Genomic DNA, 23922 nt, shown 5'->3' with positions numbered 1-23922 from the left:
CACCCTCTCCCGGGGGCGTGGGGAAGGGGTCCTAGCTGCGGGTGGGGGGCAGGGCTCTGGAGAAGACTTGCCACCCGAGATGAGGAGAGGTGGGAACTCCCCAGCGAAGAGCAGAGAAAAGGGATGAAGGGCCGAGCAATTCCATCTGAGAGGGGGTGAGGGAGTCAGGGAAGCTGTGCCAGCACACAGACCCCACTGGGGAGGACATGCCCCATCACCTGCTCAGCGATCAGCCCTGACTGGGTGTCCCCATGGGCACGGCCTGTCACAGCCACGTGGCTTCTCACCCTAGAAGTAAAGGAATGTGGGGCGGCCCTCGGAGGGAGGCAGGGTCCAGCACAGAGATTCCCACCCCAGCCTCAGCCCTCAGCTCTCGCAAGTCACAGTGCTTCTGCTGCAGCAGAGGCTCTGACTGTCCATCTTGAAAGTCCACCAGTAAGGAATTATCCCTGTTGCTGGGATCTTAGCCAACCCCCACTTGGGAAGTGAGTTCATCACATCAGCATCGATCACGGAGTGTGAGAGCCCAGGGCGCCGTCCTTCCTCAGAGGCCTCTGGGACCCCACAGGCCTATCATCAGAGACCCAGCAGAGCCTGGACTCTGTGCTTCTGCAGGAGACAGAGCGTGCTTCGTGGCACTCCCACCCCCCTCCACATCGCCTGTCTCTCGTGCATTCTGAACTTGTCCTCTGGGAACAGTGAGTAAGCCCTGGGCGTCTCCCCGAGGGCTGAGCACTGGGGCGGGACGCTGCTCCAGCCCAGTGGCCACCACTTGCATACGGTACAGCAAACACATCCTTGCTGCACGAGGAACACGTTTCAGTATCTAGAATGAGAACGCCCATAGCACCAAAACACCAAAACACCAAACACCACCACCTCATCTGGGGAGGCCTCGGGCTCAGCAAGGCCAGGAGAGGAGATGAATCAATAAAATGTGATCAGCTAAGCAGCTTGACTCCTGCGCATTCAGACACACAGGCGCCTCCAGATCTCCATTCCCTGATCAACACAGCTCTGCAGAACTACCGAATCCTCAGCAGAGAAGTGATACCCGCAGACAGGGCAGTGGTGGCCGGCAGGACAAAAAGTCAGATAACTAAAAACATAAAGCAGAGATCATCGGGTGGGCCTCTTTGGTGTGCTGACCCCCGGATGAAGAACTGTCTGTCTTGCCGATGCCCAGATCAGCCAAATGACCCAGCAAGTAAAGTTTACCAAAAAGCAGCCCGCATGCTTTTCAGCAGGCTTGTAACACAGGTCCTGAGTCGGAGAAAGGCACCAGGGGCTGAAATGTGAAGACTCTATCAGGCTTGGTCGGCAACACCCTGAAGTTCCAAGTCAGAACCGGAGCTGGAAAAGTCAGCCCTGCCCCTCCTCCACCAGGAGCATCATGCGCTGTGCTGGGTGGACAAAGGGAGGGCTGTCCAGTCTGAAGACTCACGCAATAATCACCACTGTTATCCAATTATGCTCTGGACACCTGAAGCTAACACAGCCCACAGGGGGCAATTTCATTAGATGAAGACCCACTTGTCTTACTTTGCTTTGATAATGGCTTAATAAATACGCTGAGCAAGCCCTAATACAGACATGCAAAATGAAAAATACTTTGACTTTCCCACTTTATGCCCACCCTTCTCTAATTATCATGCTTTCACATTTTCTTGCCTATCAGTCCCAGCTTCTGTCCCTCCAAGAGGTGGGAGAAAGCTCATCTCCTTTTCCTGCAAAGATTCCTTCCTGGGATGGAGGCTTTGTAGGTGACCTGGGGAATTGGCCTCACTCTCCAGCTCCCTAGCACACCTCCTCCCGCACCTCTCTAGCTTTAACGGCACGCCTACACGTGCAAACACACACTCACAGCATGACCACAGTTCGGGCAGATGTGGAGAACACAATAAAACCACATCATCACGTACGTTAATAAAGCTATGAGACAATGGAGGTGAAAGTAAGTAATCTCACTTAGCTCAGGCAGGGGGATGGGAGAAGGCAGCAGAAGGGGGCTCCATGGAGAAATGGAATTTGAGGCAGGAGGCCCTGGAAGGTTCCCATGGATCAAAGGGCAGCTGGGGGGGAGCAGCCAAAACAAAGGAGCGGAGTGGCCGAAGGAAGGGCTGACAAGTTCCAGCTGCTTCAGCGGGTGGCTCCATGCTGGCCCCCGGAAGGGGTGGGCGTGGTGTGGGGAAAAAGGGAAAGGGGCCCTGGGACCATGGGGGCCTAAGACCCTCTGGGACCCGTGACTAATGGCCCAGAAGTGATACAGCTGCTCTGGTATCTGTGGATCCAAAGATCCACAAGCATCTCTGAAGCAAGACATCACCACCAATGGCAAAATAAACAATGTGATGTATTAATGAAGGTAGCCTTTCTCTATCCAACAGCCCCTGACCTGTGGCCTTCTTAGAGCCACCGTAATAGAATAACAGGCCCAGTCTCCATTATCCAGCATCCTTTAACTACCACCCTGGGCCTCCACGGATGCCCATCCCATCAAAACATCATTGTGGCCACAAGGGAAACAGCAGTGTGAGCGAGCGGGTGTGAACATCAGTCCTGTCATTGTCCTGCTGGGGAGAGGGGGGTGGCAGGAATATGGGATCATACCGATCCACTGTGCAAATGTGGCCTCTAATCCTCTCCCCCCCAATTCCCAGGTAAGACACCAAGATTAGCACCTGGATCAGGAACATCCCCCACAGATCAAGCTACTTAGGCCGAGTCTAACCAAGTACATCTAACCTCAACACTGGAGATCATTTAGAAACAAAGGCATAAGCTCATCATTGGTGTAGAGTCCTGGAAATATGTTTAGTTCGACACTGCACACGTGCCCTTCTGGACCCACGTTCTAGCTTAAGAGTTCAAGTAGAAATGAGGCTTTAATTTATGCTCAGGAAAATAAAAATAGGTTAATAGGATCTAAGTCTAGCTGCTAGAAGAGGTTTTTTTGTGCCAAAAGACAGGCACTGTGAGTTTCCCTAAACAGGTTATCATTTTAACATTGTCAAGCACTAGACTTATCTTTTAAATAGCAAAACTACAATTATCTCTGCACGCCCTGTATTGCCGCTCTGCAGTGCTCCCACGTAACAAACCAACTGTCAGAGATACAGGCAGGACGAGCATGTATGTGCCACACTAGATGGACAGCCTTATCAAAATCCAACTGCATTAATCCTTTCCTTACATCAAAAATCAAATAACTTTCTGGAGAGAGGCTACAGCCTCACGAAGAGCAGTTCCACTGGGAGACGGTGAGTAGAGATTAACGGCACAATATGTTCGGAAATAAATAGATAAGCGTTTGCCTCCACAGCTCCTGCTTGACTCTCGGAACTCGGGACTCTTGCAGGAAGACACAGACAAGCGTCCGGAGTCACACGCGGCCTCCGGGTCACATCTGCCCTCCTCGAGAGTGACCAGGAACTCTGGTAATAAACAAGGCCATCATCCGTGGCGCCACTTCCAACAACAAAACTTTGAACCCGCATGGCATTTAAGCAAGAAGGGAATAATATCATTTCAAAACTGATAAGGGAGAAATGCAATAAGACAATTCCTAGATAACCGCAGGGAGGGGATGGCTTCCTGATGAAATAACCGCCTTTCGAAGTAAGGAAACAATGTGATGTTCTGCCTGCGTGGAGAGCAGACAGACAGAGGGCAGCCCACAGCCTCCTGGTCTTGGGAGCCGCCCCTACTCCCCTGCGGTTGCAGGAAGTGATTAATTAGTGCCTCCTTGAAGCGGCAACCTAAGGAAGCCACTGGGGGACTTTTCACGTCACATAAAGATACCCTTCCAGAATCCTCCTTTTAGAGCCCAACAATGGGGCATGTCTCCAGCAGTCCCGAGCACCGCGCCAGGGCTCCTGCGAGGACGGAGGCTGAGAAAGAACTCTCTTCTCACTGCCTCTTTTGTAATGGGAGGAAACACCACTCATGACAGAATTCCAAGAGAAAGGAGGCAACCGATTATGAGCCTGGCGGCCTGCTCCCAAGTCCCCGTGCTCTCAGGCCACTGTCCCTCGGCTCCCTCCCCCCCACCTCCAGTCAACCCACATGAACCCAACTGGGTCAGTCCCAAGAGTCCCAACCTGCCCAGACCCAAACCTTGTCATGTTGGTGTGAGACCCCAGCAACCCTCTTTTTTAGTGTTTCCACTGGGAAAAGGCAAAAGTAAGATTCTCTTACATTGGGACAGACCCATCCTGTGAGTGGCACCTCCTCTCACATCCCCGGCGGGAGGTACGACCTCTCCGGGCTCACCCTGCTGGAAAATCAAGTTCCTATTTTAGGTTCCCATGGCCTCACGCACCGTGTGAGGATGACAGGTGAGAGGCAGCATCGGGTGAGCACGGGAGATTTTCAGAACCGAACTGCAGACATGGGAGCCTCTTTGCTGCAGCCTCATGAGATGCTGGAGCCGAGCCCGCGGCCCTGCGCCAGCCCAAATCCTGCTCACACAGAAACCAGGAAGACAGCCCGCAGGCCCCTCCGTCACGCTGAATCAGCCAGGCTGGACGTGAGGGCTGTCTTCCATCACTTAGGAAGAAGGGGCCCCCTTGTCGAGGGGCTTGATTTAACCCAGCAGAAGATATGGGACCCGAAGGACCCTGGGACAGTAACACACCACGAGCACTTCTTTTCTAGGCAGCGCTGCTGGTTTTCTCTAGGTGCTCAGACATCTGCTCCGCACACTCAGACTCACAGCAAGGAGAGCAACTAGACGGGGCAGGTGGAGGGGCTGGGCGAGGAGGCCCTTACTCTCCAGTCCCCCAGGTTATCCCCGGGAGACTCTAGAAAGTTCCAGAATCTCTGTGCACTGGAAGTCCTACCCAAAGAGTGGAGACAAGCCCATTCTAATTTTAGGGGCTGACACAAAAGGCTGCTGCTGTCATCATGTTTAAAAAACCAGAGGTTTTTAGGGAATACCGTGCTTACAGTGTTTTGAATGCAAATCCCCGGAGCAGGGCCATCTCAAAGACCCACACATGCAGGGCAGGTTTATTGGGGTGGACAGAGCTACCGAAGTAAAGAGCCACCTGCAGTTTCTAGGCCTACCTAGGAATCCAGAGCACTTGTTCAGTGCTTCAACCAAAAATCTGGGAGAAAGACTCCGCCTCTTTGGAGGTGCTCATACCTTCCTGCAAAGGTGCTATCACTCAACCTTGAAGGAAAAGACTTGAAGCTCACACCTCACCCCCCACCCCCAATCATTTTCAAAGGATCCAAGACTTCAAATGGATTTCAAAGGCCCCTGTAATTTTGGCAGCATGACATTTTATGTCTTATAACATATTTTTATTAGCCAGAATTGTACAAAATTGACGTTTACCAGCCATTAACCTTTCAAGCATGTAAGTATTTTTTTTTCCCACATGGAAGTGTATCTTACACTTCTCTGCAGATCAATCCTTAAGCTGTCCAGCTCCTTTAAAGGAAAAAAAAAGTCATCTCGGAGCCTCCCTGTTCTCAAGAAAACATAGGTTCTATAATTTTACAGAGTTTTGATCACAATCTCATTGCTTTCAGCCCTTCCTGGTAATCTATTTTCATCTTAAAATATTAAGGACTATATGAGACAAGTGGTATGATCCCTTCTTTGTATTGAGGGAAGGTGGGCAAGAGTAAGGTAGCTTAAGAATCAAGTGAAGAAGCAAGCATCCAGCTTTACAGAGGGAGACCCTGTGTGTGGACACCTTGCTCGGTCAGCTTCCGATCCCCCTGGAGCTTCCCGGCTCCAGCATTAAATACGCCATGACATAATCCAATCACACCAGAGCCCTGTTAACAAATAACCATAGTGAATAACTTAGGTTCACTTGTGCCCCTCCATGAGCCTACAGAGCTTTAAAGAAGCCACTCCATAATTTATTTATTCAATTTTAAAAACACGCCTTTTGCCAAAAGGTCTCTGGCCACACATAAGAAAGGAAAGGCCAAGAAGGGAAAAGTTCCCAGACACAACCGTAAAAACCTACGGAACGGAGCCACAGTCTAACAGAAAAGTGACTGCATCGAAGGCCGGCTCCCCGCATCTCGGGGCTAGACTCTCAAGAGGAGCGTCTGAGCTCATCCACCGACCGCATGGAAAAGAGTGGTGCCTGCGGCCACGGGTGTCCCGGTCATGCATCAGGAATGCAGCATTTTCTCTGAGAGTCTGCTCGGGGCTGGGGCCTGGATGTGGGCTTCCCTTCCCCAAAGCCTCCAGAAAGCAGAGATGCTGCAGGCCCGGGCTCCACTTAGCTGAGCTGCAGCAGCGACGGTGACCCAGTCGGTGTTCATCGTTCAGCAGGGCAGGCACCGCCTCACCCGCTCATCCTGCTGCCCCCCAGACCCGCCCCTGCCATCGGAACCCTCACCTCCTCCTATGGAGGGTGCTACAAAAGGTCGCGAGGACATGAACCTGCTGTCACACAGTGAATGATGGTCCGGACCCCTGGAAGCTGATCAGGCCTGGACCCCAGGGTGCCCCATGTCCACTGGGAAAATCCGAGGCTGCGGTGGACAGGGCAGCGGGATGGCCTCAGGCGACAGGCTGTCCGCTTAAACCCAGGCCCCTCCAGCACCAGTGCAGGAGGGTGAACGAGGGCCCCAGAGTGTTGTGCGAGGGATCAGCATTCCCCGCTTGGTAAAGGGGGATTAATCACGCGCCTCCCTCACAGGGTGGTTGTGCAGATCAATCCAGTGGGCACCGGCGAGGCGCCCAGCACAGTGCCCAACACACAACACCGCAGACAATCAACAGACCAGAACGATGGTCCTACCGACTCCTGAATTAGGGCCGGGCGCTGGGACCAGCACGGGGCTTCTCGTGGGCTTCCCCTGCTCGCCAAAGGCGTTCATTAATCAAACGCCCATAGGTGTCCCCTCTGAGGAGCCAGCCAAGGCTTCCCTCTGTCAGTATCTCATTGCAGGAAAAAAAGAAAGAAAGGGAAAAGGGTGTCTTTCTCCTTGAAATCCCCTTGGAGTGCAAACCAGCCTGAGCCTCAGGACCAAGCAAGGAAACAGCTTACCTGGCAGTTCCCCAACGAGGGCCCTTCTCACTCAGCCCAAGCTGCCAGAGGCACTTGTGGGGAATGGAAAACGCAGCCCCAGGGCCCAGCTGAGGGGTGCTCGGCGACCTGAGACATCCTGAGTCCAGCAGTGACAGTCCTGCTCTGGTAGGGACAGTCCAAGCCCACCGCAGCGCCGGCCCAGGGTTGCCCATCCAGACCCCAGAAGAGTCGGGATGGCCGGGTTGCGGGATGCAGCAGCTGCTGACTCCCCGCGGGGTACCCGGGCTCCTCCAGCAACCGCACACCCACAGGCAGGGTAGTGACGGTCCCCAGGGATACGCGAGGCTGCCCCCAACGAAGCGGTAAAGAAGTGATGGCCACAGGGATGGGCCCTGGAAAGAGCTGAGCCGCTGCTCTCTGAAGCAAGCACGCTGACCTCTGCTTTTGGAGGAGTAAGCAGCCAGGCAGCAAAAACGCGGCTGCTCGAAACACAAGAAACTTGACACTCGGAGCCAGAAATAATGCCTTTTTGCCTTTGCTCAACAAAGCAGTTTTGGGGAGAGAAGAGGTGCGTTCTATAAATGCTCCCCTGCCTGAGCGCCCGCGCCTTCCCGCGAGCCTCCACATCTGGGCAGCAGGGGGAGCGAGCCTCTCCTAAGCTAGAGGCAGTAGTTCCACCAGCCCAAATGCAGACCTTTCCATGAACAAAATATTTACAGTGTATCTACGCGATACGATCTGAGCTATATTCCTCCTGAAGATGGCATTTGACAAGGGAAGATAAGGGGAGGAGAGCAAATGTTCCATGCGCGTTTTAGTTCTGATGGCATTGTTCCGTGTCACGCTTTTGAAGAGAGAAGACTGGATTTCTGCAGTTGAAGGGCCTCGTGCGCCGTTCCGGCGAGGTGGACGCTCAGGGCATCGTGCCAGCCTCACGCCCGAGCTGTGCATTCAGACGCCGGGGACCACCCAGCAGACACCCCCAGGAATAAAGCGGTTTCGCACCAGGGACGCTGACCCTGGGATCCCGAAGCTAAAATTCCTCTAGACCTGAGGTCCTCGGGCTTGGAGGAGCACCAGCTTCCCTGGGAGACCGACCAATCAGGCAGCGTCCCAGGGCACAGCCCCAGGATTTCTGCTGCACTGGGTGTCTGGGTGTCCCGGGGCACCTGGAACAAATGACCACAAGCTCGGGGGCTTAGAATAACAGGAACTTACTCTCTTGATGTTCCAAAAGCCGGAGTCTGAAGTCAAGCTGTGGGAAGGGCTGTGCTGCCCACGGGAGGCTCCAGGGCAGGGTCCTTGCTGCCTCTCCCAGCCTCTGGGACCTATAGCCGCCCTGAGCCGTGGTGGTATCTCCCCCTCTGCCTCCCTTCCCACGGCTTCTCCCATGTCTCTGCTCTTCTGTCTCTTATGAGGACACCTGTCCTTGGATTTAGCACCCACCTGGATCATCCAGGATAATCTCATCTCAATAGCCTTACTTAGTTATGCCTGCCAGACCCTTCCTCCCAACAAAGTTCCAGTCACAGGTTCCAGGTAGATGAATCTTTGGGGGCCCACCATCTGAGCCACTACGGTAGGCCTGGGAGGGGACCACAAGTGTCCCCCAGGCAGGCAGCTCCTCCATCCCGCTTGGATGTGCCTCTGCTCTTCAGATAAGGAAACTGAGGTCCACAAAAAGGAGGACAGCCCAGCCGGGCCCCTGTCCCAAGAATGCCCGCCCGTGACTCCCCACTTCTCCCTCAGCCTTGCAGGCAGCAGAAGCCTGGAACCACATGCTTAGCAAACACGAACACCGACGGCTCCCCCTCAGCTTCCCAGGCAGATCAATGTCAACAGTGTTCAAACTTACATTTGGCAGCAAAACCAATGCAAGACAAAAATCCAACATTTTTCCAAGTCAGGTGGACAAACACAGGAGCACAGTGCTGAGGGAAGACCCAGAGGTGAGCCGCCCTCCTCCATCCTGTTCAAAGACAGAGAGAGAAAGATCCTTTCTGGGCAGACATGGGTCTGCATCCCCCACCTGGGGGCTGGAACGTAATGAAACTGGATTCCAAATGGAAAATGCACCCATGCCAGGCCACGAAGGCCTCCCTCCGCACCTGTGGCTTCTCCTGGTGCCTCTGGCCTCGGCAGGGAAGCTCCCGTCCTCCACGAGGACCAGCCTCCCATAGATGAGGGATATTTATCTGTCGCTGAAGGCTTACCTTAATCCTTCCTAAATCCCCACGCACTGTCAGCAAGAAAACAGCGAAGCCAAACAAGGCCATGTTCGAAGCAGCCAGATCGCAAGCTGCTGTGGGCTCTACAGCTTCCGTTCCCCGGCAGGCTCTCGGGTGGTGAATTGCATCTCAGGAGCCACGAAGAAGCTGCCGATCTGGGTCCCCACTACAGACACAGGACACGGGGGGTGGGGGCTCTGGGAATGAGGCGGGATGGGGGCTCTGGGAATGAGGCGGGATGGGATGAGCGGCACGGGGCGTCCAAGCACTGGCATTTCCTAACTCGCCCCGGCTTCCTCCATCGCTCTGGACCCCCGTTTCCCCCACAGTGAAGGGGGTGTCCATGTGAACTGCTGAGGACCCCCAGCAACTGAATGAAGAACACAGCGAGGTGCGCAAGCCACAGCAGGACCTCAGCGCGTGGGGGCCAGAAACAGAGGCTCAAGGGAGGCCCCAGGGATGGCTGCGAGTGTCACCTGCCCTGCACACAGGGCTCTGCAGGGTGACCAAGGCAAGGACCCGGAGACTAAGGAAGGCTGGGTTATCACGGTGGGCCCCGTGCCATTCCAAGAGTCCTTGTAAGTGGAAGAGGGAGGCCCCTGGGTCAGAGGTGGTGATGAGAGCATGGGGCGGGCGGGGGGGGGGGCACCGGCAGAAATACTGGTGGGACTGTGGGAACGGAGTGTGGGCCGCGAGCCAAGGAAAGCGTGGCACCCCGAGAAACAGAGCAGGCAAGGCCACGGACTCTGCCCTGGGGCCTCTGGGAGGAAGCAGCCCTGCCCACGCCTTGACAGCAGCCTGGAGGACTGGCCCATGCTGGCTTTCTGGTATCCAGAGCAGCAAGAAGCTAAATTTGTGTCTTTCAAGCCACTAACTACACGGACCGCTGGAGTACCCTATGAAACTAACACAATCCGTGACCCAAGCAAACTCCTCCTTGGAAAGGTGGGTGAGGTTTGCCCAGTCACGGAGAGCTCTGCACGACCCAGCGGGGCTGGGGCAGGACCTGCAAACGCCCCGAGCCCACAGGCGTCTCGAAGGCATGGAGAGAGCGGGTGTATTAGTGCCAGGGACGTCCTCGACACACACCAGCTTGCCCTGATGGAGGTCAGGAAGGGAAATGAGCTTTGGAAGAAAGAACACACTGGCCAAAGATAATTAAGTAGGTTTGCTTTGTTTTGTTCTCTTTTGTTGAAGGATGGGAGTCAGGGAGCCAGCCTGAAACACCAGGAGAGGGCAGCCGAGAGCCCGGGCAAAAAGTCACCCAAATTCTGAGCCTGCTGACAAAAGCAAAGGATTTTACCAGACCAGCCTGCAACATGTCACAGCCCCCCCTGAGGACTAGAAGCAAGGAGCCCGTGCCATGAGGATTCACAAGAACACGCCGGGGGAACTCCACCACCCTCGATGCACAGGAACTCACACACAGGATTTTTTCATGGTGGAATTCACTCGAAGTCAGACTTGCTCCTTCAAAAAGTCAGAATAATCAGCACATTCTTTGGAAAGACGAATGCTTGCTCGTTCCTTTATTCTCAGTTTGTGATTAGGTCTGGCATCTACTTAAGTATGCTTCAAAGATGCAAGGAGGGAGGGAGGGAGGAAGTGGGGCAGTGGGCGAGGGGGCAGGCCTGGAAACCTATCATGGGGGGCCCTGGAGACACCCAGGCCCCCAGACCCAGGGCACATGGAGGGCACGCACATCGCTCACGCACGTCCCACCGTGAGAGGGTGCCAGGAGCCTCCTTTAGGCAGAGTCGCTGGATCCCCTTGTGGTCCAGGATCAGAGGCCTCCTTCCTGTCCCTGGTGCTCGGATCATCCATGTCTGGGCTTCCAGACCGCAGGCCTCCTCACCAGGGACTCTCTTGGCATCCCCCAGCGCTGGCCGAGCCTGAGAGCTGAGAGAACACGCTCTCCGGACCGTGTGCTTCATGCCCAGAATTGGAAAACTCCTGTTGGCATCACAGAATCCTGGCTCTTGCGATCCTAGGGCAGGTTCTGCAAACCTAAGGTGTCCATGGAGTTTGGACCCATTTCAGATCGGCCCTCATGCATCACTGATGGCTATCGAGCACCTCTTGACACACTGGGCCTCTGTGTGGTGCAAACGTCCAAGACAAGAAACAATTAGCACGTCTGAATGCTTGATAATTGCTAATTTTATGACGGTGCCCTGAACATCTGGGGTAGCTGTGTGCATGTGATCTCAGTGCTCAGAAACCATCTTTGATCACAGTACGTGGGGGATATAAATGAGCTCCAAGCACGGGTCTGGACAAACAGGGGAAGTGGAGCAAATCCACGCACTCTGGCCAATCTCTCAACTTCCCTGAACCGATCAATCGGCCTCTGACCCATAAATCAGGACCAGTTTTACCTCATCGGCAAAGCTTTCGAGAGGCTCACACAGGCGGTGTCTGCAGAAGGCTGGCACGCGGTGTGGCCAGAACCCAGTGATCCTATGGGACAATCACACAAGGCCTCGCATTCCCACATCTTGAGACGCCATTAAAATACATGGTTCCGAAATGCCCAAGTCTTCATCTTCAAGCCAGGGCATCGATGTGTCTGTCATCCTCACGTCTAACTGGTGTGTGAGCTTTCTGCAGTGAGGATTTTTAGCTGGTGACAGGTGATTATGCGCACACAGGGCAGAAGTTGGAAGATGTGGGGGTGGGGCTCCTGATGCACTGCCTTAGGGACCCAGTGCACCCCGGCCACTGCGGCCACATGGGCCACGTAGCTGAGTGTAAGACCGCGGTGGTTTGCCTCCTTCTGGCCACCGGGACCCTCTCTGTGCCTGAACTCTGGCTCGGGGACAACAGCGGCAGCTGTGCCTTCCCAGGCTGACCCTGCCTCTGACGGAAGCCACTGTCTGTGGATGTAAACTTCCCTTTCTCAACCTCCTACCTCTGCCACCAGGCAAAATTAGTGGGGGAAAGGCTGCTGAGAACCCAAAGCGACGCTGAAAAGGCAAGGCTGGCCCCAAAGACAGCCAGAGGGGCATGGCCGTCTCCAGCGAGGTCTCCACGGTGGGCTCTGGAGCCTCCTTCTGGGGACCCCTGAGGCGGCTGCCAAGAGAGGCCGTGGAGGTCTCAATGCTCCAAAAGGAGCACTCCCCCGGCTTCCAGAGCCAGGAACGTGCTGGTGTGAGGCTAGGGCAGTGCACCGGTCAGCACGCAGTGCTGCCCAGCCGCCCCTCACCTCCACCTCCCGTGCAGCTGAGGCTCCCCGGAGCTCGTCAACACTGCGGTCCAAGGCCCAGCGCCTGCTCCCTGGCTTCCTGGAGAAGGACGGCTAAGAGATCCAGCGGACACCGCACATTCCCCACTGGGTGGGGCAGACAGGCCGCCTGGCTTCATACATTTCGTGATTCACCCACATCCTGGCCCAGACGCTAACGTGGTTGACTGTTCATTTCATCTGCTCAGCAAATACTTACCGAGTGCCCACAGTGCGCTCTCTGCGATCCGGGGCACTGCACGTGGATTCTAGTCCACGAGAAGCAGAGGACGCTAAAGCAAGAGTAAGGCTAAGGCCCAAGGAAAAAAGGATGGGTAGAAGGGCTGCCCCAAACCTGGGTTCAAGCCAGAGGATGAAATGTGTTCCAAGCTTCCAGAGAGAAGGGCAGATACTTGCTTGCTTCCCTAATCTGGGATTGCACTGCGCCACAAAACAAAAACTCAACTGTGGTACTTTAGCCTTGCTTTTCTCACCTCTTAGGGGGACAATGAGCCCGGAGGTTATCTGGATGTGGTTCAAGCCTGCCACCTAGGATACAGTTCCCGCTGCACCATCCTCACAGTCACAAGATTGCTGCTCTGCCTCAGACATCACATCTGTCTTCCAGGAAGGAGGAAGAGGGAAGGGCGAAAGGCAGAAGGCATGACTGGCTGAATAGGTTTCTCTCTACCAGGAGGAAAGAAAGGAGAAACAAACAAACAAACAAACACCTTTCCCAGAAGCCTCGTCTAACAGAATAACCTAATTAGATCCTACTAACCAGAACGGGGCCGTATTGCCACCTCGGCCTAAGAGAGTCTACCCGACGTGTGAGCATCTTCAACAGGACTCAGCGTATGCCAAACGGGTCAGTACAGAAGAGGTGTCAGTGAGGAAGAGGGTGAGAATGGACCCGGGACAGGCAGCCTGCTTCAAAGCACACGAGGTTGGTTTGTCGCTAGCGCCCCGCTCCCCGCGAGGGAACCGAGGGGGCCCAGGGCACCGCAGCGGCCACGTTCTCGGGCTCATTCATGACTTCATTGGAGACTGTCACTGACAGCAACCACACCACGGGTCAGGCATGATCGGCAGCAGGACTGGCTTAGCCTCTTGCCCTGCATCTGGTGATGCCTCTGCCCTGGCAAGAGTGACCTGTCTACGGAGGGGTGGGTCAAGCCAAACTCTGGGGGGCAAAGAGGCTATTTTCAGTATACTTGCCAAGATAACGGTACTTCCGGCCCTGCCGATTATGTGTGGCCAGTTCTTATATGCTGACTCCAAACACCTGCATGTGGACTCTCTTCCACCATCCCTCCCTCTCTGCGCCTTGGTATGCAAATGAATCATTCATTCCACCACGCATTCAGGGAGGATGCTAGAAGCAGAAGCCTTAAAGGGCAGACACCCATGCTTGTCTCCTCCGTATCCATTCCTCCCTCCTTCCTTCCTAAAACAGAATCTTACTTGCTCCAAGGAGATGGATCTACCAGGTGGTGGATCATAATAGCTCTAACCCAAATACGACAACGCAATTCTCTGCTTCCCAGCCTCCCCGCCCCTTTCTGCTGGGAGCGGCATGTGACCTAGTTCTAGCCAAGGAGAACTGCAAGCATGTTGAGAAAGTGTTTGCTTTCCTGATACAGGGAAGGGATGCAAATGGTGCCACTACTCCCTCCTTTATCCTGCTCCAAACTCAAATGCAATGGCCGGAGCCACAGCAGCCAGTTTACAATGATGAGGCAATAAACTGAGCTGACAAACTAAAGATGGTAGAATAAAGATCAGGTGAGTGATAATGGCGCTCACAAGCTGTCCCAGCCCCCGACCATCTCTCTCTTCACTGTGACATGAGAAAAATTAACCCCCCTTCATTTAAGATTCTGGTAATGGGGTTTTATCCTATTGGCTGAACACATCCTGAAATGATCTAAAATAGTACAGCAGAGTGCCAGAGGCACTGCCCTCATGAACCTTACCATTTAATCGAGAGAGATGCTTGCCCAGAGAACAGAAGTTCTCCGAGGAGAAAGCAGAGTGTGGTTGGGGGTGCACACGACGGCCCTAAGCTAACGCACGATGGGAGCACAAAGGCTTTTCTGAGGAAGTCATCAGAAACAGTGCTCCTCTCTTCTCTGTATTATTTGAGTCCACCCTCCCCAGGTAACGTCCAGACCCGACTCCCTCCTGTTCCCAGCAGACATTTCTACTCACACGCCGCCTCCTGTCCAGGACCCAGGGGAGACAGGACCCACGTGTCCCGGGTGCCCACTATACGGCCTATCACTCTCCCATCCAGGGGGGCGGTTTTGCCGCGAAGCTGGTCTGGGTTTTCCAGAACTCTGCCCGCCACAAGAGAGCAATGCGGGTCACCGCATCAGCTGCCGGGCTGACCGTTAATTATTAACAAAGCCGAGAAAAAGACACCAGCTCAGTAACTGCCCCACACTAAACTATGGCTCACAGAACATTCCGTCTTGGCCTAAGGAAAACAGCTAAACCATCCTACGTTCGATATTACCACGCACCAGTGATCATGGCCATAAGTGAATGATCCTGAAAACAACACTACAGCTAACAGAACGTGGCTAAGTTCACGAGCTGGCCAGAAAAAGCACGCAGAGTAAACACAATGTGGAGGGCATCTGGGAACGCTACAAATCAGCCCAACGGACGCCCCGCGTTGCTGTACTTAGAGACTCTGCTGCTTGCAAGGTTCACAATACCATAGTATTTGCTACCCTATTGGGGAAAACTATTTTAAGTCTAATTAGCATGAAATTTTTAGAATGCAAATGCTTTTCATTTAGACATAAAACAAAATGCCACGACATTTCTTCCATCCATTTATCATAAATAAGTTAATTACTGTGTAACAAATCGCTCCTTCTGGAATCTGGATGTTTGGGGCTGCTGGTAAGCTGACTCAGTCAAAGAGAAGGAGCCACCAAGCAGCCGTTAATGGCTTTTGGGGTACTTATAATAAAACGGTGACTCTGTGAAGCTTTGCTTGTCAAATTAAGGTTAAGCTCTCTCTGTTGGAGTAACTCAATTATAAGTAGTCATTATCTATTTAACTTGATTCCTACCAGAATAACAGAAATACTGTAGCTTTATTTTATTTTGGATGCACACACCTTCACTGTGGTCTTGTGGTTTGCAGAGTACGTACATAAAAAGAGAAATTTTTATCTGCCCTGGTTTGAGTGTGTATCTGCATCAGCTTTTACCTCCATATGTGTAAAATTATTTCTAAGATATAAAACATCTTTGGCCCGGAGAACAGTGTGTGTGGGGGGGTGCACACAGGGGCAGGAGAAGCAATGGGGCTCTAGCCTGCCCCACAGGAGGGGAGGAGCAGGTCCCAAGGCCTGTGAGACACCTGCAATTCCCCCTCAACCTGGGTTGGGTTGAGCCTCATTTCAGGAATAAGTAAGTGCCCCGAAAATGGGTCATGCATCCCCAAAGCCTATAGGCTGGTCCAAGTTCACCTTCTCCATTCCACACTGGGTGAACCACGTCTGGGCTCAGGGGGCAGGCCAACGTCCAGCCAGTGATCAAGACTTCCCTACAACACTGGCCAAAAGCAGAGAGGCCAGTTCAGCCTGGACCCACAAAGCAGCCAGGAGGGAGACCAGATGCCTGTTAGAAATCCCACATTTCATCAAAAAAGGTATGAAAATCTGCCATTCTCTTCCACAGTAGGTAGCACTTGGCCTTACTAAAATAGAGGTACTTTTCTTACATTCCTGAGTAAAACTGAGACTCCAAGATGTTATCAAGTGCAGCTCCATACTCAGAGAGGCCCAGGATGCCAGCTTCCAGAGAAGCAAACGGGGGTACCGCAGCGTGTCCCCTGCTATGTGCAATGGCACAACACACCCAGTGTGGAAGAATCTTCTGGGCCTTCCCTGAGCACACACAGGAATGCTCAGTAGGCTAATACATCCTGAAAGATGGTCCACCCTTTCGAACTCTAAAATGACATGCACAGTGCAATTCACGGAGCATCTCCTGAAAACCCTTACCAGTATATGCCTCCTCATGCAACACACCCGTTCTGCTTCTGGTCAACTGCTGGGAATTTCATTTTTATTTTTTTGGTAATCAATGAAAGATTCAATTGTATCATACCCTTAGCAGTCAATGCAGACAAACAAGTAAGGGTTGGACTTAGTACCAAGTCAAAATCCCCGGTTCATACAACCAGGCACAAACAAGGTAAGTCAACAAGCTCAGTCTCCAAGGAAGAGGATCTGAAAAATCACCTCCCAATATGTCTGTGCTCCCACCCCCGCCCCACCCAAAGAAGCTGCTATCAGCTCTTAAGGGAAAATCCCAGATTCCCTAAAACACAAAACTGGGGAGAAAGTCAGCAGTATGAGGATTATTGAGTCGTGAGTGCTAAAATTTAGTGCTGAAGCTTTATCCAAAGTTTGCTCCCTCCATCCCTCTGAAATCAGCTAAAAGCTGCTACTTCTGGGAAGGCGCACAGCCGTGGTGTTCGTGATAGGATCTGGAATCCTCAGAAGGAAGAACTGATTTATTTCCTCTCCCATGCAAATGGAAAGTTTAATTAGTTTGTCTCGAAAGGGAAACAGATCAACATGCAGAATGATCTACTGTCACTTGACTTCTGAAGCTGCTTCTGACGTTCCCATCACAAATGTGGATATAACCCTACAATTAGGATAAAGCTAATTGGTAGCTCCCTCCTGCATGTGTGTTTTCGTGTTGTCAGTGCGGCTGTAATGAAAATGAATGCCACATTTGTGAACAGAACGTCTGTGGGCTTATTTACCGCATCTCCAACAACATCGTCTGCTTTATCATGCATTTCAAAGCAGGGATAATTTAAGAATCCAGAATTTCATACATAAAAATACTTAGCAAGAAAGTCTCTCCCTGCACATTATTTGGGTGACGTTACATCCGAATTCTAATTTGTTGCCCAGGAAATGATTCACCTCACTCAAAAATGACAGGCATTCTGAATCATTCACCTGTGATGCAAAATGCCTTCGAGGTCCCCACATTCCCCATCTTACTGACCTCAGAGCCATCATTTTGCAAAGAGCCTGCCTCAAAGACAGCCCCGCCTTGCCTGTTCCTGGAAATGTCTCCCCCCCGTCCAGAGCATGATGTGCAATTTCTTCCCACTCCGCAAGCCCCCTACCTTTGAGTAGCCTCTCTCCTTCCAGAATGTTTTCCGAGATTAATGCCGTATAGTCTTCTTCAGAGAATCCAGCCTTGCAGGTCTCCCTGGCTGTAAGATTCCCATTATGGGCCTGAGAACAGAAAGAAAAGAGGTTGGAACAAATGTGAAGTTGACAGAAATTTAATCCAAAGCCCATGTTTACTAGGGGCTGCTGCAGGCTGGGTCTTGCCTCCGGCTAGGACAGGAACGCAGATGCCTCGGTCTCCACCCAAAACCAATGCTCTTCTGCTTCTGTGCTCTCATGGACTCAACTGGCTCAGCAGCCCCCCAGACTCCGTGGACCCCGAGGCCGAGGGCAGAGCCACAGTCCGCACGCACGTGTGCTCTCCTCCGCACGCACGCACGCACACGCGGTCCAGGGTCAGTGGTGACCTGGGCACAGCCGGGGAGTGTGGGTAACCGCGGAGGATGCAGGACAGCTATCAGGATGTCGGTGATAAACGTTGGGTGAATGTGGCCTCTGGCTCGGAAAACACCTTCTCGTCCCGTGCTCACCCTCCCGTGACAGGTGAGGATGGGATGAAGTGACGTGAGCGACGCGGGCGGGGGACGCGGCGCGAGGGTGCACCTGACCTTCTGACCGTGCGCCAGGGGGAGGTTCCTCCGCTTTCTGCGCGGCGCAGGCGGAAGCCCGGCGCCCACAAGGGGCCCTGCTGGATTGGCCTGAGGTCAGGGGTGCGTGGTGGGGAGGAGGGACGGCGGACGCCAGGGCTGCTGCCTGGGACGGCCTCTCGGCCCCACAGAGGGCAATATCTGAGGAGTATCCCAAGCCACGGAGAGGAGGGAGGTGCAGCCAGCGGCAGCCTGACGGCCATGGCACCCTCGCGGCCCCGGAGCTGGGCTCTGGGTGCAGAGGGCCTGCAGGCTTAGGTCTTCTCCGTGGGTCACCGGGGGGGGAGGAGGGGGCAGAGCAAGAAAGGAGGTCCTCCCAGAAGAGGCTCAGCGCCGGGCAAGGAGGGAGGCTTCCCAAAGACGGGGCTCCACCCTCCAGTCCTCCCACCTCCACTCGGAGGAACACTGGTCCTCCCGTGGAGCCCCCATCTCTAACCCTGACCTGAAAGGGTGGGCGTCCGCCTGTCCCAGCGGAAGGGGCTGGGGGCGGGCAAGGGGCCCAGGCCAGGCTGTGGGGAGTGGCAGCGCCAGGTCAGCCTCGCACGCAGGGTGGGGAACCGTCGAAGAGACTGCGCGCCTAGCAGGGACGCTGGGCCCGGACGACCGAGCTCGGCGGCCCCGTTCCCCGGCCAGCGCACACCGGCGGCAGAGGCGCACACGGGGCGCAGTCGTGCCTTCGCGGGGCCGCCGCCCGGCCGGCCTTGGCTCCCACACTCCGACGCCGGCCCCCGGCGCGGGCGCCCTCCCCCAAAAGCCCCATGGGGAGGGCGAGGGGCGCGGGTTCATTCCTTGGGAGAGCTCCAAACCGCAGCTCCACTTCTCGGGAACGGAGCTCCACAGAGGACCGGAGCCCCGGAGGCGAACTCGCCCAGGAAAGTTTCGCCCCGCCCGGGCGTGCGGCGAGCGCAGCCGGAGCGCCCCGCAGCCTCGGAGCGGGCCTGGGGGCGCCGCACTTGTTTATCTCGGAGGTTACAACTGCGCTGCCCTGAGGAGCAGCGAGGCCGATCGGCCACGAGAGGGGGTTCCTGCAACTCCCGCGGCCCCGCCGCCTCCCCAGGGGCGCCACCCGGCGCCGCCCCGCACGCCGCCCCCGGGGCCTGCACGCGCCGCGCACAGCGGGTCTGGGGGCCGGGCTCGCGGGCTCGGCGGGAAGGAGGCGGGCGCCCGGACCGCGCTCCCGGGCACCCTCACCCCGCGCCCGCCTGGCGCCTGGCTCCCCGGCCCCGCTGCCAGCGGCGAGGGCCCCGCCGGACACCGGCTCCAGCCGCGCCTCGGGGACTCGGCGGCGAGGGTGCCCCGCGGTCCACATCCGCTGCCCAGCCTCAGCCAAGGTCCCTGTCAGCACCCGGAAGACGAGCGCGGAGGCGGCGCCGCGCCGCGAGCCCTCGGCCCCGGGCAGGGCGGCCAGCCCGGGTGTCCCTAGTACCCCTGGTTCCCTGCCTGCTGTCGCCAGCTTCCCCGCCCGCAGTCCCGGCCCGGGCTGGCCTCGCCAACTCCGGAGGCTCGCGGCTCCCGGGCGATGGAGGGCGCGCCGGCTCCGCCAGCGGGCAGCCTGCCCAGACGCGGGAGAGCCGAGCTCCGAGCAGCGGCCGCGGACCTGGGGCGGCCGAGGGATGCTTGGCGGGTCCCGCTTCGGGCACAGCTCTCTGGGCCCTCCGCCCACCCACATCCCACCCCGCTCCGCACCACGGCTCGCCGCTGCCCCGGCGGCTCCCTGTTCCTGTCGACCGCGGGCGGCTTCGCGGAGCGCGGGAGCCTCTGGATGCAGCGGTGCTCGCGGCGGGGGCGCCCGGGAGAGCCCCTCCGGGCGAGTGCGCGCCCCGCCGGCTCCGGGGGCGGCCCCGCGGTGCCCGGGGCTTCCGAGCGGCCGGGACGCCAGGCGGCAACTTACCCGGAGCGCGCCGGAGAGCGAGAGCAGCACGAGGAGCACGCCGGAGCCCGCGGTCATCTTCCCGCCGCGCCGCGCCCCGGCACCCGCCCGGAGCCCGGCGCCCGGAGCCCGCTCCCGGCCGCCGCCGCCGCCGCAGCCCGGATCGCGCAGCTCCGATGGCCGCCGCCGCCGCTGCTGCCGCCGCCGCTCGATCGGGCCCCGCGCCTCCAGCCCGGCCGCGCCGCCGCGATCGCTGCCCGGCTCCGGGAGCCAGGCCAAGTCGGCCGGCGGCGCGCTCCCTCGGGCCGGTGCGTCCGCCGGCCTCGCAGCCGCCCGCGCCTCTGTTCCGCGCGCTCCGAACTGCAGGTGAAGCCGCGCGGCCGCCCCGCCGAGGCCCCGCCCCGAGCCCGGCCCCTGCGCTCGCTCGGCCTGACGCGGGCCTTAAAGGCGCCGCGCCCCCCGCGCCGCGCCCGCGCCAGCGCCCGGCGCGCTGCGCCCGGCGCCTCCTTCTTGTGCCCCCGCCCCGCGCCGCCGGGCGTCGGAGCCCGGGTGGGTCGAGGGGCCCCGACCCTCCTTGTACTGGGGGGGTGGAGGGGAAGGCGGGGACCTGAGGACTGAAGGAGGCTGGGGGTCCCCCACACACATACCCTGGGCGCCCCCTCTGGATGGGGAGCCCCTGCTCTGCTTAGGCTAACTTCCTGCCCGGCCCACGGTGGGAGGGCGCTCCCCTTGTGTTCTCTACGTTTGGGGTGTGTTCGCACTGACTCCCCCCAGCCCTGGCCCACCTCCTGGGAGGCCATGCGCCCACGTTGGGCTGTCAGGAGTCAGCCCTGAGAGACCAGCCCAGCAGAGAAGCGCAGAGCGGAGCGAGCGGTAGATCTGCCTGCAGGCTTTGCAGACCCTCCAGCGCAGTGCAGAGCTCCGAGTCGGAGCCCCGGCTGCCTCGTGCCCCTAAGGACTGGGGACGGGACGAATTCCTGTTTGTGCATCAGAACGCACTGTTAGACCTGAGAAGCCAAGAAAGAAATTAGAGGCCCCGGGAAAGAAAAGGAAGAAATTTTCCGACAGAAGAGCTGTTAGGAATGTCAGTGCCGGCTGGCCAGGCCGGCGCCATTTGCTCTGCTTGGGTGATTTCTGAACTGGGGGGACACTTCTTTAAGGGATCATCAATTGAAAAATATGTACAGCTTGGAAAGTGAGTAAATGTTTTTTGCACGTTTCCTTTTGGCTTGGAGATTTAAGAAAAGTGATTTTGTTTGCTCAAATATTTGAAATTTCTTTGTCTTGGTTTGGAGGAGCTCTGTGTCCAGAATACATTAGTTCTGGTTTGAGAAATGCCCTGCAAAGGAGGGGGGAGAGGATTGAGTGCAAGTGTTGAGCTCCAAGGTCAGTATTAACTTGGGCAGGAGCCCAAGAGCTGCAAAAGGGCCTTTCCCTCTCCACCAGGACCCTCCCACCTAGGCAGGGTGGGCTGCTGGTTAGCTCCCCTGGGGCTTTAGACTTCAGGTAATCAGATGAGCCAGGAGGAGCAGGGTAAGATCTACATGCAAACCCATGAGGTTTCGTGCAATTTCTCATCCTGTAAGCAAGCATGTGGGGCTAGTAAACAGTACAGCACATCTCTTCCAGCCTGCCACACCCCACCCTGCGTCTCGGAACATTCCTGACCTGGTAAGGGAGTGAGAAGGTTATAGCTTTACGCAGCCGAATGTGCCGGCCTCATCATGTTCACACGTGCAGAGGTCCTGCGTAGACAGTGAGATTTCATGGACAAGTCCACCCGAAATCCATGCTGGGGGGAATTGCATTCCTCAGCCGTGAGCTCACACTGCTGAAAGACCCCTGCTGTCCCCCACCCCCTTCCTCAGTGTACTTCATCACTTCCTAGAGAGCTCACACAGGCAGTTCTGAAGTGTCCATTGCCAAGACCTGCCTTTGTCTTCAGAAGGCCAGAGCATAATGCGAACTGGTCCTGGGGCATGCTCTCCAGAAGTCAGCACATGCTCTACCGTGCTCCGTAACCTCCTGGAGTGCAAACAGGCCGGCAACTTGAACAAAAATGGTGGCGTTGGGTGGGGGTCCTGAGGCCCAAACACCAGATGACACGTCTCCCTGTCTTGGACCGCTGAGTCTTGACCCTATGGAAGGGCACTGTGACTTCCAAACAGGGTCTGTGCATCCTGAGAACATCCAGCCTTGAGTCCGGCAGAGATGCAGGAGCTTTGGGTAAATTAACTCGCAGAGTTGTCCTCACTCCATAAGTGGGCTCAGTTAGCATCCCCATCGCACAGCGGGGCCAAGGGACCTATGGAGATGGCAGCCCCGGGCTCAGCCTGCAGGGCCGGCCTCTCACCCAGGCCCTGCGACCCCGGCAGGTAGCACTTCCCAAACTCATTTGCTGGAGGAAGCCTTTTACACAGTGTCTGAGGTCTTATGGGAACTCACATTTTTAGGAATATGGTTTCAAAGCACTGCAGTAACTGAGGCAAGTCCAGTAGAGAGCATTGGTTTATCACGCTTGCTGTGAACGAAGCAGTGAGGATGCATTTAGAGAGGAAGCAAAAATATGATCTAAAATGCATGGCCGTGGAGTGCAAAAGATGGTCTGCAGCTAGGCCACTTGACGTGGGACCTGGAGACCAGCAGTGTCAACACTCCTTGGGAGTGTGTTTAAAATGCAGAACCTTGGGTCACACCCCAGACCTACAGTAGAGGAATCTGCATGTGAATGGACTCGCCTTCCAGTCTACCTCTGTCCTCAGATCGTCTGCTTCAGAATCCTAGAGAGGCTCCCAAGAAATTCAGATTCCTGGGCTCCACCTGAGGCCTGCTGACATGGGGCTTCGGGGCATGGGGCCCATGAGCTGGCCTCTTAACAACCTCCTGGGTAAATGCCAGCCTTGGAGAACGATTGGTTTATCCCACAGGTAATAAGCAGCTCCTGGGGGGCCTCATAAAAATGCTACTTCCTGGGCCCTGCTTCGGATCTACTGGGTCTGGACCTCTGGGGGGCAGAGCCTGGGAATCAGCATGAGGAAGTTGGGCAAACTCTGACATAGGCAGGGGCCCTGAGGGAGGACCCAAGCCAGCCCTGCTCTGCCCAGCCTCTGGGGGCTCCCTCCCACCTGGAGGAGGATTTGTGATCTCAACCTGCTAGATAAAGAGCCCTAGAGAAAAGTGTGCTTTTGTTTCTAAGAGAAATTAAGAAAACTCTTTTGGGAGGGTAGCATGTGAGTGATGCTTCCCTCTCGACACCTGTAAACTGTTGACTGTAATTGGTCCACAGATGTTTGCGGAGCGTGGTAGACTCTTCCTTCTCCCACGTGTGGAGGTGAGCCTGGGAAGGGGCTCATCTCCAGAAGCAAATCAAAGCTTGTATTGGGGCTACATTTCCCTGCCTTTTCATCTGATGTTAATTTGCTTTCCCCATTCATCATTATGGTTTAGACACTTCAATGGTAGATAAAAGCTGTTTTGTAAAGAAAGCAGGGAGATGTTAGTAAAAGGTGTGTTCCTGGAATATAACGGAATCTTTGTGGGCAGTTGAAGACACTCAACTTGAAGATACTCAAGAAGTGAATGAAATCATCCTGACACCCAGCTCAAGAAAGCCTCCTCTCGTGGAACAGAGAACAGTCTTGAAGGAAAAAGTGAGAGAGAGAGAGAGAGAGAGAGACAGACAGGCCGGCACAAGTCCTTCTCTGGCGTCAGTTCTGAGGACGCTAAGCCACGACGCTGAACGACTGCTTTTGTGTTCAACAATATCATTA

At 55.7% G+C, this 23922-nt stretch overlaps 1 protein-coding gene across 1 annotated transcript in view; it reads right to left on the bottom strand.

The window, feature by feature from the left end:
* Positions 1 to 20514, bottom strand: part of CDH4 (cadherin 4) — a 530242-nt gene extending 509728 nt beyond the window's left edge. The window contains exons 1-2 of the mRNA XM_036105351.2: positions 20174 to 20514; positions 17629 to 17740 (exon numbers count right to left, since the gene is read on the bottom strand). Of these exons, the coding sequence (XP_035961244.1) occupies positions 17629 to 17740; positions 20174 to 20230 (169 nt within the window). The 5' untranslated portion in view covers positions 20231 to 20514. The remainder of the gene's footprint in view (positions 1 to 17628; positions 17741 to 20173) is intronic.
* Positions 20515 to 23922: the final 3408 nt, after the last annotated feature.

Source organism: Halichoerus grypus, chromosome 10 (genome assembly GCF_964656455.1).
Source record: "Halichoerus grypus chromosome 10, mHalGry1.hap1.1, whole genome shotgun sequence".
NCBI lineage: Eukaryota > Metazoa > Chordata > Mammalia > Carnivora > Phocidae > Halichoerus > Halichoerus grypus.
This window is presented reverse-complemented; position numbering and strand designations above follow the sequence as displayed.